At 39.1% G+C, this 15,698-nt stretch overlaps 1 protein-coding gene across 3 annotated transcripts in view; it reads right to left on the minus strand.

Annotated features, from left to right (window-relative positions):
- Magi3 (membrane associated guanylate kinase, WW and PDZ domain containing 3) overlaps positions 1-15,174 on the minus strand; it is a 255,744-nt gene extending 240,570 nt beyond the window's left edge. For all 3 annotated transcript variants that reach the window (XM_046458287.2, XM_046458286.2, XM_046458288.2), the window contains exon 1: positions 14,440-15,174. In XM_046458287.2, coding sequence (XP_046314243.1) covers positions 14,440-14,755 — 316 coding nt within the window. In that variant the 5' untranslated portion in view covers positions 14,756-15,174. The remainder of the gene's footprint in view (positions 1-14,439) is intronic.
- Positions 15,175-15,698: the final 524 nt, after the last annotated feature.

The raw sequence follows: 15,698 nt of genomic DNA on the forward strand, positions 1-15,698 counted from the left end.
GCCCAGAGCATTAGAGTCAGCCATCTATGGACTGAGTCCTCTGAAACCATGAGCCCCAAGTAAACTTTTCCTCCTCCAGGTTGTTCTCATTGGGTATTCTGGTCAGCAATAAAAAACTGACTAAAACACTTCCCTATCAATATTATGCTGAAAAATTTGAAATTTTCTCTGTCATTCTGAAATATACATTATGTCAGGAAAGCTTAGACAGGTCCCCGCTCATCTTTTTAAGCCACTGAAATCAAAGGTTGTTGACCAGTTGAATTAGTTGCTTTGGTCAAGGTACCCTCCCTCCCCTGGATACCTGTGGGCCTGCAGGGGAGGTTCAGAACAAATGACATAAAACATAGATGGCTCAGCAGCCAATATGGTAGAGAGTTCTAATACAAGTTAACCTAGTACAAAGGTCACTACAGAAGTTAAAAATTCACTAGTTGAAATTATCATTTCAACTACAGGCTATTTCAAAAGGGAAAACTCCCAGAAATGACATTAAGTTATCAAGAATAAGCTGTGATTAAAATATTATGTCTAAGAAGATAAGTGTGTGGAAAAGTATCAGCTGGTACACAGCACCCACTTCCTTATGGTATGCCTTCCTGAAATGCATTAGTTTTTTCCAGACTCCTTTACAGCTAGTATGATGGTCCAAATTCGATTCAACTATTAGGATGCTGGACCCAAGATTCAGAAGGCAGAAGTGAAGCACAACCCCACTGGCCTAGAACTTTTAGCTGTTTTCAGCTTGTAAACAAGGTCATAGACATGGCAGCATCTCAAATCCAGCTTTCAACTAAGACAAAAAGTAGAAAATTTCCAGTTACGGATGGGAGCTTCAGCTAAAAGGTTTAACAGTGATAAACCAACGTGGACTATACTCTTTAGTAGAGTTATTAAATTTTTAGGAATTTTACAAGTCAGCTGTTAAACACGGCTTTCATTAAGAATTAAGTTGCATAAACTTGCATAAATTACATTTAAAACAAAGGACAGATACTTAAAAATAATCATTTCCTAATTATTTTATGACCAATGGCAGAAGCAGCAGTAACCAAATTCAACATTCCTGCCTCTGGTCACTAGTTCATGGGCATCAAGGAGAAATCCTCACAGCGTGTTGGATGCTATGTTTCACTTCAAGCAATTAAGACAACAGCAGCAGTGGCTGTTGTGTTCCCCTTGACCACAGCTACAGTGGTATTTTCTTGCCCTCTTTCACAGGCAACCTCCTAATTGCCACTTTCCTGACTATGGCAGAGGTGGAAGTTCCCATGGTGGGTTGTTCCAAGATATCCTGGAAGTCATTCTCGGCCTGATAGTCCTTTCAAAGATTCCCTACACAACTAATTCCACACATTGCATATCTCTGTTTCCCACACTGAACCCTGACTGACACTACAAAAGAGTATATGACAAATTGATTGTAGAAATATTTTATTTAAGTCTACACTCATGCTGTTCTTTCACATACGAAGAGCCCAAGGAAGCCTCTATCATTCCCATTAGTCCTATCTAATGAATAAAGACTCCCAGAAAGGCCACCTCAATACCCTACCTTCAGCTTTGCCTCACGCCAGTGAGCACTCAAGCCTCTAGAGGGCCTGAGACATCTACCCAACTTGCATCAGCAGGAACACAGACCCTCATTTCAGGTACATCAACCCTCATTACAGCCAAACAAGTTTGAGGATGCTGAGCCCAAAGTGACCCTTACAATTCATCTACTACATCCCTGAGCATCCCTGAGCCCCAAAGTTTATGTTCTCCCATTGCATTCCCTTTTTAGTCACTGTGGGGGTATCGGAGCATGAAAGCACAGCTGACTGTAATTCAGATCCACGGAGAGGGACAGGAAACAGCATTAAAGTCTACCCCACAGCAGCAACTAGTCAGAAGGATTGTACTGAAAGCATTCTGAAAAATCTCTTCAATAGAAAAACTATTTTCTCAAATAACCAACAAGAAGAAATACTTAAATATTCAGCTGTTATACCAGCTAACAATTTTATAACTGCTTAAATCTTAACCATAAGCTACACCATTATGTAAGGCTAAATATGCCTTGGAAATCTGTGGCACATAACAATTAAAATTCTTTTCTTGTGTTCCAACTTCTAAGTTACCACTGCCTCTAACCACATGCATGCATGCTGATGGCCTAACAAACTGAGTCTAGCACATTACTCTTAATTCCAAAAGAATGCAGATTTCATAAAGAAACAGGGTATGTTTTAAAAGGTTTCCCCATCACCACAAATTGTTTATATAAATTCTTACGCCAGAAACTAACATAATGAAAGGAACCAGACAATCTGGGCTCTAGTTCATGCTCTGCCAGTTTCATATTAGCCTCCTGCACTGCTATGCCTCAACTTCTTTATTTGAAGACTAAGGGTACTGATTGGATTGGTATGGTTCCTTCCAGGGAGTTACTGACTTTAAGCCTAAATAGAAAACAGCACAAACACTTAAATAATAAGAGGTGGCAACAGTCTACAACCTGCTTTAACTGCCTCTTCAAAGGATCTGTTTTAGTGTATAGTATTTGAAGCCTGCAAAAGAAGAGGTCTGCTAGACTACAATGAGTTATTCTTATAAATTCACTAAATTTTACTTAGCAACGTATACTTGAAGAGTCTGCATACTTACAAAAGACCACTAATTTCAAAATACATTCTTTCCTGTATCCACCAGAACATTTTCTAGGCTACCTATCTCAAGATAAATGTGCTAACAAACACCTACCTGGTGAGTGAATTATACAGCAACAGGATAGGCAACATGAGAACAGGTATTATTTCCAGTATCAAGTACACATTTTTCCCAAGTATATTTATCCTAAAAGTATCTAGACTTTTACACTCAACTACTGAAACTATTCTCTTACAAATGAAGAAAGAAATAAGACTTTCCATTTGACTAATAATCCTTGTGAATAACTATTTCATCATGCAGTTTAGCTATGCAGATTAAACCACATCACCACGAACTTTGTTTAGAAACAGAACCAAGCAATGAAGCTTTTATTTTAAGCACTTGCCCAATGTTTTACTGCATTTAACACCCACTCAAACAATTCAAAATTGTAGGGTTTTTCCTTTTACTAGAGAAAGGAAGACTGATTTTTTTTCAGATATCATAGACAAATATTCTATCAAAAAATGAAAAAGAAAGCCTTAATGTTGCTTCTGTTCATAAACCTCCCTGTGTAAACTCTGACATGTTAGTGCTGAACCTCAGTTTCCTCATATATAAAAGGAGATAAGATAACACCTGACTAATTGCTTTACAGAAAGATGTAAATGCCAACATACACATCCTTCTAAACCAAAGACTGGACAATGACTTGACACATGATTGTTATTCAGTAAATGACAGCTAGTGTATCCTAACAAGTCCCCAAGTCAGAATATTCTTTAGATTATTCCTTAGACTTAGAGCAAGATGGTCAGACTTGGGGTTGCCAACAAAGAGAGGGTAAATTATTATTTCACCCATCAGCATTAGTATGACAGCTCTAATTAGCAAATCTAACTCTATTTAAAGAAAAGCAAATGTGTATTCTATCCTAAATCCAAATTACTGAAGTTGGTAAAAAGTATCCTTAACTAAAAAGAATAACATTTTGACAAAGTGTTCTGGCAAAAGCTACTGAGATGGGTTAAGATACAGTTCTGTGAACAGAGGTATGGAAGACTACATTATTTTAACAATTTCATAGCTTGCTTAATCAATATGGGGAATATTGGATACCTCTAGTTATTACAGGCATTTGCAGTAGAAGTAGTAATTTTCCAAATATGGTCAAGACATCCCAAGAAGGCATCAACGAACTTAAAAAACACAAAGTCTCTGTTATTATTCTTACTGGCAAATCATACCCAATTCTATTGATGACCATTTTTATGTACAATAACTGTGTAAGTGTATTTACCAATAACCTACCAACGTTTAATATTCACTATTGGACAACAGCTGGCAAAACTCCTAGTGTGAATGTTATACATAAACTAAAGGTTGATATTAAAAGCATTGTTTTTAAAGTACCAAAGCTAAAGACATTAATACAATAGTTAGAATAAGAAACTAACATAAAATGATATTCAGAGCATCAACCCCTCTCCTTAACTCTCCATCCCTACTCCAAGTACCTCTGTTCCCCCAGAAAAGACAGAAAAAAACAAAAGGAGTCAGAGTTTTTCCTGCAATGTCTGCCAAATAATTATTTTGGTGATTCAACAGGTTCCATATTACACCACGCCTAAGTAATGTGTCCAAGTTTAGGAGTCAGTGAGGTAGTTCCTTTAGGCATAACTTCTATGAGATCATAGTTAAAAGGTATCATTAGAAATAATACAATAATGATGCTGTCTCAATTTATGTTTAAAAAGAGTATTGTTTAAAAGCAAAACATACTAGGAAGCAATTAGTTTAGAATTTCATCTTCAAAATGGTAGAATAATATTATTTTAAAAACTTCATTGCTAAAGTAGACTAATAATCATTTTCTCAATGCCAAGGTAATGAAATGATCCTCCAAAGTATTCCATCTACCTAAGAGCAAGCAGCATTGATGCAGAGAATCTCCATTACTGTTTAAAAAAAAAGAAAAAAGAAAAGTTACAGGGAGTTCTTCTGTGTACCTCAAGGTATCAACATCTCAAATACTGTTGTAGGGTATAGGGGTTTCTGGAGATTGAACCTAGTGACACTTTACCACTTTTCCCCAGTCCTTTTTATTTTTGTATTTTGAGGCAAGATCTTGCTAAGTTGCTTAGGGCCAAAGTTGCTGAGGCTGGCCTTAAACTTGCAGTCCTGCTGCCTCAGTTTCCCTGGTCAGTTGTTATTACAAGTATGTACTATCACATCAGCTCAACTTTTATATCTTAGTTTTTTATATATAAAAGCAGTTTTTATATTAAATATTCCAAATATTACATTTGAGTAAAATAATTGACAAAAAAACCAATGCCTCACTTTTTGTCTACAAAATATCTACAAAATATATCTGTTTTTATTTTTTAAATGATAGTTTTACTGGGCATGGTGGAGCATGCCCATAATCCCAGCTGCTCAGAAGGCTGAGGCAGGAGGATCGCAAGTTCAAAGTCAGCCTTGGCAACTCAGTGAAGCCCTAAAACACTCAGTGAGACTCTGTCTCTAAATAAAATACAAAAAAGTGTTGGGGATGTGGTTCAGTGGTCAAGTACCTCTGAGTTCAATCCCTGGTACCAAAAAAAAAAAAGAGCTAGTGATGTGGCTCAGTGGTTAAGTGCTCCTGGGTTCAATCCCCCGGTACCAAAATAATAATAATAATAGTTTTACGACTACCATGTACTGCTATTGGCTTCAAAGTAGGAGAAATTAAATGTTTTAAGAGCAGCCATTTCTGGAGTGTTGTCATGTTAGCATCCCATCCTTTGAGGAACTGCCCCTCACTTGTTTCCTGGGGTTCTGCTACAGTTAATCACCCTGGGCTATCTACACCCAGCCACAAGAATGGACAAGTCACTCAGGCCTGGCCAATCATGGTATCCCAGTGCATTCTCTCCATAGCAATTGGTACCAGAGGTAACATAAGGTCTATCAAAATCCTATGTGAAATCTGTTTTGGACATTAGAAAAAGGATGAGATGCTTTAACAGTTCCATTTGAGAATTCAAAGCTACTTTTCCTGCTACACTAAAAGTCTAGCCAAGAAAGAAGCCAACTCCAGAGACTACAGAGCCAAATAATAGTGCTGGTGACCATCACTTGAGAACAGGAACTTAGCTGTTTCTGATCTATGCCTGGATTTTCATATGTTTAAGTCAATAAATTTCTTCTTGACCTAAACTAACTTTAGTAAATGTTGTCTTGCTGTAGAATTCTCACAACAGGCATGTGAATTAGGATTTTTTTTTAACTTTCCTGTTGAGGTGTACAATACAAGATACTTATTGCAAACTAGATAACCATACCAAAGAATAATATCATTCCAAAACTATTCCATTAAAGTGGATTTTTAAAAGTTATTTAATTGGAAGAAAAAAACAAAGACAATTCAACTTAACTCTGTTTAAGTTCAGAAATAAGCATTTACTAATAAACAAATGCTTATTTTTTCCTCCCTTGTATTTTCATTCATAAAACTACTTCTCTTAAATATCATGTACAGTAATATCCCACTTTTCATAGTCATATGTAATTACCAATCAGAACAAAGAGCTAAAGTGTAGCCACTCACAAACTTTCCTGAAGCAAGAAAAATAATTATGTGTTTAAAATTCAATGAAAAAAAAAAAAAAACTGTAACAATAGCAAAGAAGCTAAGATTCCAGAAAGTATGAAGTAGGTCCATTACTGTTCACACTACAAACTTGAGAAAATAAAAAGATAGTCCACTAAATAGAACAGATCATAACTACTAACAAATTGGATCTTAATAGTTTTTTAAAATCACTAAACTCGGGCTGGGGATGTGGCTCAAGTGGTAGCGCATTCGCCTGGTATGCACGAGGCCCTGGGTTCGATCCTCAGCACCACATAAAAATAAAATAAAAATGTTGTGTCCACCAAAAACTAAGAAATAAATATTTTTTAAAAATTCTCTCTCTCCCTTTAAAAAAAAAATAACTAAACTCAACTACAGCAGCAAAGTTTAGCTCTTTATATTTCTTACTGAGTCTCTAAAACAGTATCTCTAGTTGTGTTAATAAAACAAAGTACATTAATAATTTATACGTGTAATCTGTCCTTTCCTGGGTATTCAGATATATCACAAGTCAAGTTATCGTCCTCAACCCGTCTGCCCTAGCCATAGGATGACTGAAATGGTGGAGGGACTTACTTCTCAGAACCACTGTGAAAGAACTCAGTGGCTCAATCAAGATAAATTATTTGAATAGCAGAGAAAAAGAAATATAATGATGCCATTCTTGCAAGCCGATAAGCTGTGACTACAACTAAAGAGAAACTAAGGTTAAGATTGAAAAATATTTTCAGGTCCTTTTTTGCAACACTAGCAAATTGGCTTTCCCCATAAAACTGACCAGGGTTCCAAAACAACTGAAATAAGCCTATTAACCAAAAAGAATAGTACTAATGGCAATATTTTAGCTACATAATGGCTTAAATAAAAATACTAATAGTACTACATTATGAGTTGAAAACGAGGCTAAAGACAAAAAGATCATTAAGCCCCTTACCAGCACTATTGCTAGAAGAAAACACATTTCAAGTTCCAATTTAAAAAAAAAAAAAAAACTTATAGGGGAATTCATAATGAAGCAACCTATACATTTAAACAATTAATGATTTTCCCTCTACTTTGTAATTATTCTATAATGTAGATTTTATGCTTTTGTACAAAATAAAAGCTTTTCTATACACACACACACACACACACACAAGAAAAACTATTGAAGCCAGGTGCAGTGGTACTTGCCTATGATCCAGCTACTCCAGAGGCTGAGGCGGAAGGATAACAAGTTCGAGGCCACCTAAGCAATTTAGTAAGGAGACCCTGTCTCAAAATCAGGGATGTAGCTCAGTGCAGTGGTGCAGCACCCCTGGGTTTAATTCCCAGTACAGCAAAATATATATATGGGGCCGGGATGGGGGAGGGGGGAGAAAGCGGAGGGTGAGGGGAAAGACACCACACTGTAGACCTTTCTGTACTGAACGTTCTTGCCCTCTGTTTTTCTCTTCCTCTGCTTCTTACAAGCTACTATGAAAAAGATCCCAATTCTACTCTACCAAAACCCATCCATCTTTCAAGGCCAGGATAAGTTCAAAATTCTTTACAATTCCCTCCAACCAGCCAAGTCAGATAATAAGGGCAGGTAGTAAGACCCTACCAAGATATAAAAAAGAATGAAACCTATCTTTTACCTCACTTACACATGTAAGTTCCACAAATTCATTATGCACACCCAAGTTAAGATAATGTCTTAGAATTAAAAGACACATTTGTAATGAAATATACCTATTTATTAAAGCAAATCACTCCATCTGGTATTTGATCAAAAGAAAAAAAAAAAAAAAAACAGCATCTGACTGCAACAAGGGTGATACAGAGGTCCCAGTGCTGTACTTTATGGGCAACTTAAGAAGTTTTGAACAAATAATTTTATATATTTGATTTCCTTCTTTTGGAGACTTGAGAACCCAAATCCTTGCTAAGATATAACTCCACAACCAATTTTTAGAACAGCACACTACAGAGCCAATTAATGAGTCTAGTTTTCAGCAGAATTCATACAACTTACCTAGAGTTTTTGTTTGTTTGGGGGTATTGGAAATTGAAATCAGGGGCGCTTAACCACTGAGCCACATCCCCAGCCCTACTTTGTATTTTGTTTAGAGACAGGGTCTCACTTGAGTTGCTTAGCACATTGCCTTTGCTGAGGGTGGCTTTGAACTTGAGATCCTCTGTCTCAGCCTCCCTAGCCACTGGGATTAAGGTGTGCACCACAGTACCCCACTAGAGTTTTAAATACTGTGAGAAAAGTAAAAAGAATAAAACCTTTCCTATAAGTATTTAATACCAAAGAGTTCTTAAGCTCCCACAAAGCAGATGACCTCTTAAAAACAGAGACCATTTCTGACTCTTCACCACAGTTGCTACTGTGGTGCTGGGGATCACACACAGGGCCTGGTACCTATTAAGCAAGCATTCTACCAACAAACTAAGCTCCCTGCTCCTAACTCATTTTATGTCCCCAATATTAGGTCAGTGCTAGCACCTCTCAGAGGAGGTGGCATCAGTCAGTGCTGAGGGAATGAATATGTGCCAATAGTATAACTTTTCATTCTCTCTTGATAAAGTCAAGCAAGCACCTTCTCTTGGAAATCATTCTCAATAATATTCATTCTTCTCATTCTTCAGAGGAAAAGAAGAACAAGGAATGGATTTGCTTCTCTTCCCCCCAAAACAAGTCTCTTGACAACACCAAGCTCCAAGCTACTGAAAACCACGGTCGGCAACAGGTTTAAATTCAGAGCATCCATTCTACCAAAATATAATATTTCAAGAAACATTTTCTTTAAACAAAATATGAGAATGAAAAATAATTACAAATGGCACAATTCTCATCTTTAATTCCACAATACTTATCCTATGTTAAATCATCAGAAACTGGTTTTGAAATTTATAGTTTAAAATTGGTAGGTACTATTAAAATAGTTCAAAGATGAAATTCTCCCATAACACACTCCAGAAACCCTGAATAACCAGGACATTTACAAAGCACTTGGGGGTTACATAGTAAAAACGCTGTATCAGTTTATTCACCTAAGAAGACTAGGCACTGGCTTCATTAAGTCAGATAGTGAAACAAATTTAGATTTGTTTTACCATCAACTTATGTAAATTAGTGACCAGATTTTTTAAAACTACTGAAATCTGTCCCTCATTGTATTTTTTTTTAATATTTATTTTTTAGTTGTAGCTGGGCACAATATCTTTATTTTATTTATTTTTATGTGGTGCTGAGGATCAAACCCAGGGCCTCGAATGTGCTAGGCGAGCGCTCTACTGCTGAGCCACAACCCCAGCCCTCACAAGAGGTTGTATTAAGGACCTCAGAGAAAAAATAATGTATATTCCTCAGGAACAGAGAGTTGTGTTGCATGAAAATCAGTTTTAGCAATAAACGGAAAAAAATTTTTAAATCATCTGAAAAGTGATAGGGCCAAATGTTAAATGTGCATACCACTAAGATAGAAAGTAATCAAAGAATTTGGGCTGGGGTTGTAGCTGGGTGGCAGAGCGCTTGCCTCGCATGTATGAGGCACTGGGTTCGATCCTTAGCATCACATTAAATAAATAAATATTTTTTTTCTTAAAGTAATCAAAGAACTTTTTAAAGTCAACCCAGGAAAATAAAATTTACAGACTAAATTATAAGAAGTTTGGAAGTATGGGCAGGATTAATAAAGCAACCAGAGTATAATACTAAAAAAATGAACAAAATTAAATATACCTAATATGTTTAAATATAGTAAGTATTCCTACAATATAATGGACAGAAAAAAAAGTTTAAATACAAGAATGTTATAATGGAATAAAAATCAAAATTTAAGCAAATCAGAGTTCTGGTGATATGATATAAGCCCATTACTCATGATTAAAGGTATCAATGAACAGAGTCCTGAACTTTAAACCCCTGAGTTATTAAAACTCTTAGAACAACAACAACAAATTGCTACCAAGAGCTGGAAAAGCAGGAAAGTTTCACATTTAAAGTTTATCAAAATTTGATCCTGTTTTCACTAACAAAGGAGCTATCTCACCAATTCTCTAGTTTCAGTTGTTTAAAGAAAGGCAAATGTAATTTGTTACATTGCAAACAGGAGGCTAGCAATTAACTGTCGTTCCTCTTACTCTTCTTCAAAAGATACAACCACCAAAAACAACTGGTGAAAATCCTAAATTACACACTAAACAAAACAAAACAAAAAAAACTAATAAAAAGATGCAAGAGTTAAGAAAAGAAAGGCAGAGAGTTTTCATTATGTGCATATTATAAACATTTCTTAATTTAAGATATTTAGTAATGTTTCTTCACCAATGGGGAATGTATTTATAGGAAGGAGTTAATTTTAACACAATCCCCTTAGAAACTAGATGTCCCAGCATCAGTGATTAAAGACTTTTACCTTTATCTAATTAACATTGTACAAGTTCTCTTTCAAATTCATTTTTATTTAAACAAACTATACCATTTTTCCCTGTGGTACATCCCTAGATGTAAGACTAGAGTTAGGGCTGGGGATGTGGCTCAAGCGGTAACACGCTCGCCTGGCATGCGCAGGCGCTGGGTTCGATCCTCAGCACCACATAAAAATAAAATACAGATGTTGTGCCCACCAAAAACTGAAAAATAAATATTTTAAAAATTCTCTCTCTTTCTCTCTCTCTCTCTTAAAAAAAAAAAAAAAAAAAAAAGACTAGAGTTAGGGGAATTAAATGCAAAGTGTGCACGAGGCAGTAGAGGATGACTCCATGTACTGACTGTATCACTACTTAACAACCTCTGGAATAAACTACATAATTTACAACTACAGAAATATGTATTTAAAGGTGCACTAAGAAGCAAATATTTGTGTGGATAAAACTCTGCATGTTCACCATTTTGGAACAAAATTAACTTGTCTCCTTAATGAAGATAAAAACTGGTTTAATTATATACACTGAAGTATAATCAAATTAACTGGACTGGGGTTGTGGCTCAGTGATAGAGCACTTGCCTAGCAAATGTAAGGCAATGGTTCGATACTCAGCACCACATAAAAAATAAATAAAATTATTGTGTCCTTCTACAAATAAAATTTTTTCAAAAAGAAAATCAAATTAACTAATCCTGGCCACAGGACTATATCATGAAACAATTTCAGCAAAGGTCTAAAGTTCAACTTCCTTTACTACTGGAAAAACACAAAGTTCAAATTCAAGTGACAACTTTTCTCTTGGAAGAAAAATAAACACACAGGGTCATAACTAAGAAACAGGTGACAACTTTTGCCAATGAATAGAAGGCACTAAAGATTCTTCTAGAAGCAGGAAAAGTCCTGATGCTGAGTTCTGTATTAACACTAAAACAATAAGAAATTCCCCAATTCTCCCAAGAAAAGTCTTAGATTAGGAACCAAATTTTAAAGAGCTATTTTTCACTTACCCATTAAAGATTATAACAAAATTTTTAAAAAGAAGGAAAAAAAGCTCTAAATCAAAACCTGAGGCACTGACTGCTAGAGAGAACCCTCATTAAATGATTTGGTTGATGGTACAGCTCTGGCTGCACTCTCTGACTAGATGAAAGGAATAAAGAGAGGAAGAATCAATGCTGCAGCAGCCACGTCCTATACCGTCCAGTTCATCCTTCTGCCATGAACTTTGTCAGAAGCCAATATGAGATCATTCCCCATGAATATTACATCTTACAAAAATGGTTACATTTCATTCTTACAATATGCTAGCTTCTAAATGACATGTTGTGAATACAGTTTAACAAAGAGTTACCAGTTGAGATAAGAGACAGAGTGGGAAGTGCACTCTACAATACCTTATGAAACTGAAAAATCCATTTTACAAAGTTTAAAGGGAAAAAGTGAGCAGAGGAAATTTCTTTTTAAATCTCTATACTCTGTATGTTCACCCTTTTCTAAATGAATAACATCAGTATAGAATCTCTGCCACCTCCCGAGATAATATTTATGCTGTTTTTAAGGAAAACCAAAGTTCTACAAATAACCTCCTCAAGTTCTTATTTAAAGTCTTGTGTTTAACCTGCAAAAAATCTGTTTCATAATAAATTTTATTTTTAAGCAAAGCCAGTTAATATAATACCTAACATGAAAAATCAAAATTTTTAAATGACAACTTGCTTAGAAACAAGAATATTAATTTCAGATGACATAGTGATTCCACTGTGACAGACACAGTGGAATCCACTTGAAATTAATGATGCAGAGCCTATCATAAAAAAAAAAATAAGTATAGTATTCAGACTTATTAATGATCATAAAACATGCTGCAGCCATTTAATATGCTATTCCCTTCATTTTGGCTAAATATTTAAAATAGGAAAGTGCCTTTGGTTGTCAAGGGGGCAAAATTTTATTTCTATAAAAATGGTAACTTCAGTTTGGGGCACCCAGTATGTTTACTCAACACAATTAACACCACTGCACACACTCTAAACCTTGAAATATTTTCTTAAATTTCATGTAAAGGTTGAAAAATGAATAACATACAAACAAGACTAATGCTAATTAAAGAGCTATCTCTTTAGTCTTCTAAAAGAATCAACATCATTTGGAATACACCAGCTTCCTTCCTCATCAACTTTAAGACTGTTTTTTACATGAGAATTATATTCTTAGCCATGTCCCAACTAATCAAAACAAAGCAATGATGCAGATGTTCTCTTGATTCACTGACTCATGGGATCTGAACTAAATGGCACCTAGCTAGTAAATGCTGCCTATATAGTACTTTGTATATTACAGACGTGCCTACTGGCTGAATTACAACCCCATAAGTCTCTTCTGTACCCTTCACATATGGCTTTAGAAGTTAGGGCTAAGAAAGAATCGTACAACTTGAAAACTAAAGGCTGTTTAAAGTCAGCCAGAGTTCTAAAAAATATTAACAAAACTTCACATAATCCCATTAACTTAAAATGAATATGACAGAATAGGCTATATAAAGAAAAATCTTAAGATTGTAGGTCTACGTGAGTGTGTGTGTATACATACCCACAATACACATATGTATACTGCATCACAAACAATCAGTTCATGTAAAGCTCAAGGACTTTTAAAGATATTTCCAAAGTTAGCTGCTGAGAATGAAAAAAAAAAAAATGTGAGGGAGACAGCATGTTAAATTCTTATGCAGAATTTTCTCGAATTTTGCAATGAAGGGATGAACTGATATCTAGCCCATGTCACTATTAGATAGCTCATTGTTATTTTTTACACTATATATTAATAGAGCACATTCAATCAGTTTGATTTCTAATAACATTGTAACCATAATTCACCTACAGACATCTCAAATGACAGAACCACATTCTACCAATGCTGAAACAACAACATTCTCAACAATAAATTCATGAGACTACTACATACTACCAGATCTCACTGTACGCAGTCTGATCAATGGTTTGAAACTGGCAAGTAGGCTATAAAGGTAACGTGCTTTGCTGCAGATTTTACTAGCATAAAGACACCACAGCAACAGGGGATCTTTTTACCTACCGCTTCAACAAATTCTGTAAAATCAAAAGCTTTACAACAGCATTTACATGGCTAGGCACTTAGATTTTCCTTCAAAACCCTGACTCTATTCACCAGCTCCCCGCAAGAGCACACCACTGCCACATAGAACATATTGCATACCCTCGTCGGTACCCAGACACCTGAACCACTTGGACTGACAGAGTTTGGCTGTCAGCTCCGAGACATCTGCTGGTGTGCAAGAAACACTGAAAACAGCTAAGCCCTCCCAGGTATTCTAAGTGGTAACCTTGGCACCAACTGTCTCCAATAGTAAAGACCTTTTTCCCTGTTGGAAGATGTACAAGATTTCTCACACACACACACACACACACACACACACACACACACGCGCGTAAGGCTCTTTTTCACAAAGACAGCCGCAAAGGACTGGCATTCTTTAGTCAAAAACTCTTGTCTGCGTTGGGAAACAGATTATGAATTCAAGAAACCCAGCTGCCCGTTGCAATTTGGTGACAGCTCGCAGAGCAGCCCAGCCAAACCAGGGCTCAGTTTTCCTACGGGCAAAATGGGAATCACCAGCGACACCCCTCCCCCTCGCCAGGGGTCAGGCACACCCCAGAGGTCTCAGAGCACCCGGAATGAGAAGTGGTGGAGGTTGCCGCTTCTCCAGGACCACCCCCTACCCCGCGACAGACAGGCAGGGCCCGGTACCTGGCTTCACCGTCTTGAGACGGATGGGCTCGCGGAAGTGGCGGATGACAGCCAGGGTGTCCCGGTTGGTGAGCCCGCTGACAGGCGTCCCGTTCACCTCCAGCAGCACATCCCCGGGGCTGGGCGCCTTGCCCGAGACGACGCAGCAGGTGCCCCCGCCGGGCTCCTCGCGGAGCCGCCCCAGGTAGGGGAACTCGCCGCGCTCAGCGCCTCCCCGGATCTCGGCGCCGAAGTCGCCCGGGGGCCCGGCCCAGGACACCGCGCACTCCTGCACCTTGCTGAGCCAGTGCTTCTTCTTCTTCAGCGTCTTCGACATCCCGAACCCCGCTGCACCATGGGGGAGACCCCGCGCGGGCGGCCGGGGCGCCGCTCCGGCCCCTTCTCAGCCCGGGGCCCCGAGCGGCCCACGCAGCCCGGCCAGGGGGGCCTCGCCGCTCCGGCCCCCCTAGACCACAGCCCGCTGAGGGTCCGGCCGCTCCGAACCCCGAGACGCCCCCCGGACGCCCCGCCTGGCCACGCTCCCCGGGGCTGGCCGGGCTCTGCAAGGGCCACCGCGGGTGAGGCTGAAGAAAGGAAACGGGAATGGTCCCCGGGCGGTTCCAGCAGGGGTTTCGGGCGGGGTCACTGCCGTCGGCTGGCCCCCGGGCTTGGCGCCCGAGCGGCGGGAAAGGCTGAGGCAGGGGGGCGGGGAGGCCGGGGAGGGAAGAGCCGGAACGGGAAAAATCCGTCGGGGGCGCGCAGAAGCGCGCGTAGAACCGTCGCCGGATCGACCGCGGCCGCTGCGGAGCCGGAGCGCGGAGACCAACGCCTGCCGGAGCTGCCAGGAAACTGCCGCTTTCAAACCCGCCGCAACCTCCTCCTCCCTCTTCCCCTCCCCCCGCCCTCGCCCATCCCTCCACCAGAGCCCCGCCCCTCCCACCGCGCAGCGCCCGGCGCGCTGCCGTCACCGACCCGGCGCTGGGAAACGAGCCCGGCACTCTACCCTCGCGCCGGGGATTGGCCCCCGGCGGGAAGGAGGCGGATCCTCTACGGGAATGAGGGCCTATGATTGGTTGGTGGGAGTGGAGGAGGCGGGCAATAGAATGACTGAAGTTTAGAGAGGGTGGAAAAAAGAAGTTTGGAGAGTGAGTGAGGGCCAGTGGGGAGGGGCTGGGGAGTGGAGTCGGACCGCGGGTCGCGGAGCTGCGAGAGGCCCTCCGCCCCATGGGGGGGAGCCAAGGAAAACTCGGGCACCGAGTAACCGAACTCCTCGAGGTGGG

The sequence above is a fragment of the Marmota monax genome, unplaced genomic scaffold (genome assembly GCF_021218885.2).
Source record: "Marmota monax isolate L192 unplaced genomic scaffold, Marmota_monax_Labrador192_F-V1.1 WCK01_AAM20220418_F8-fsc00087, whole genome shotgun sequence".
Classification (NCBI taxonomy): domain Eukaryota; kingdom Metazoa; phylum Chordata; class Mammalia; order Rodentia; family Sciuridae; genus Marmota; species Marmota monax.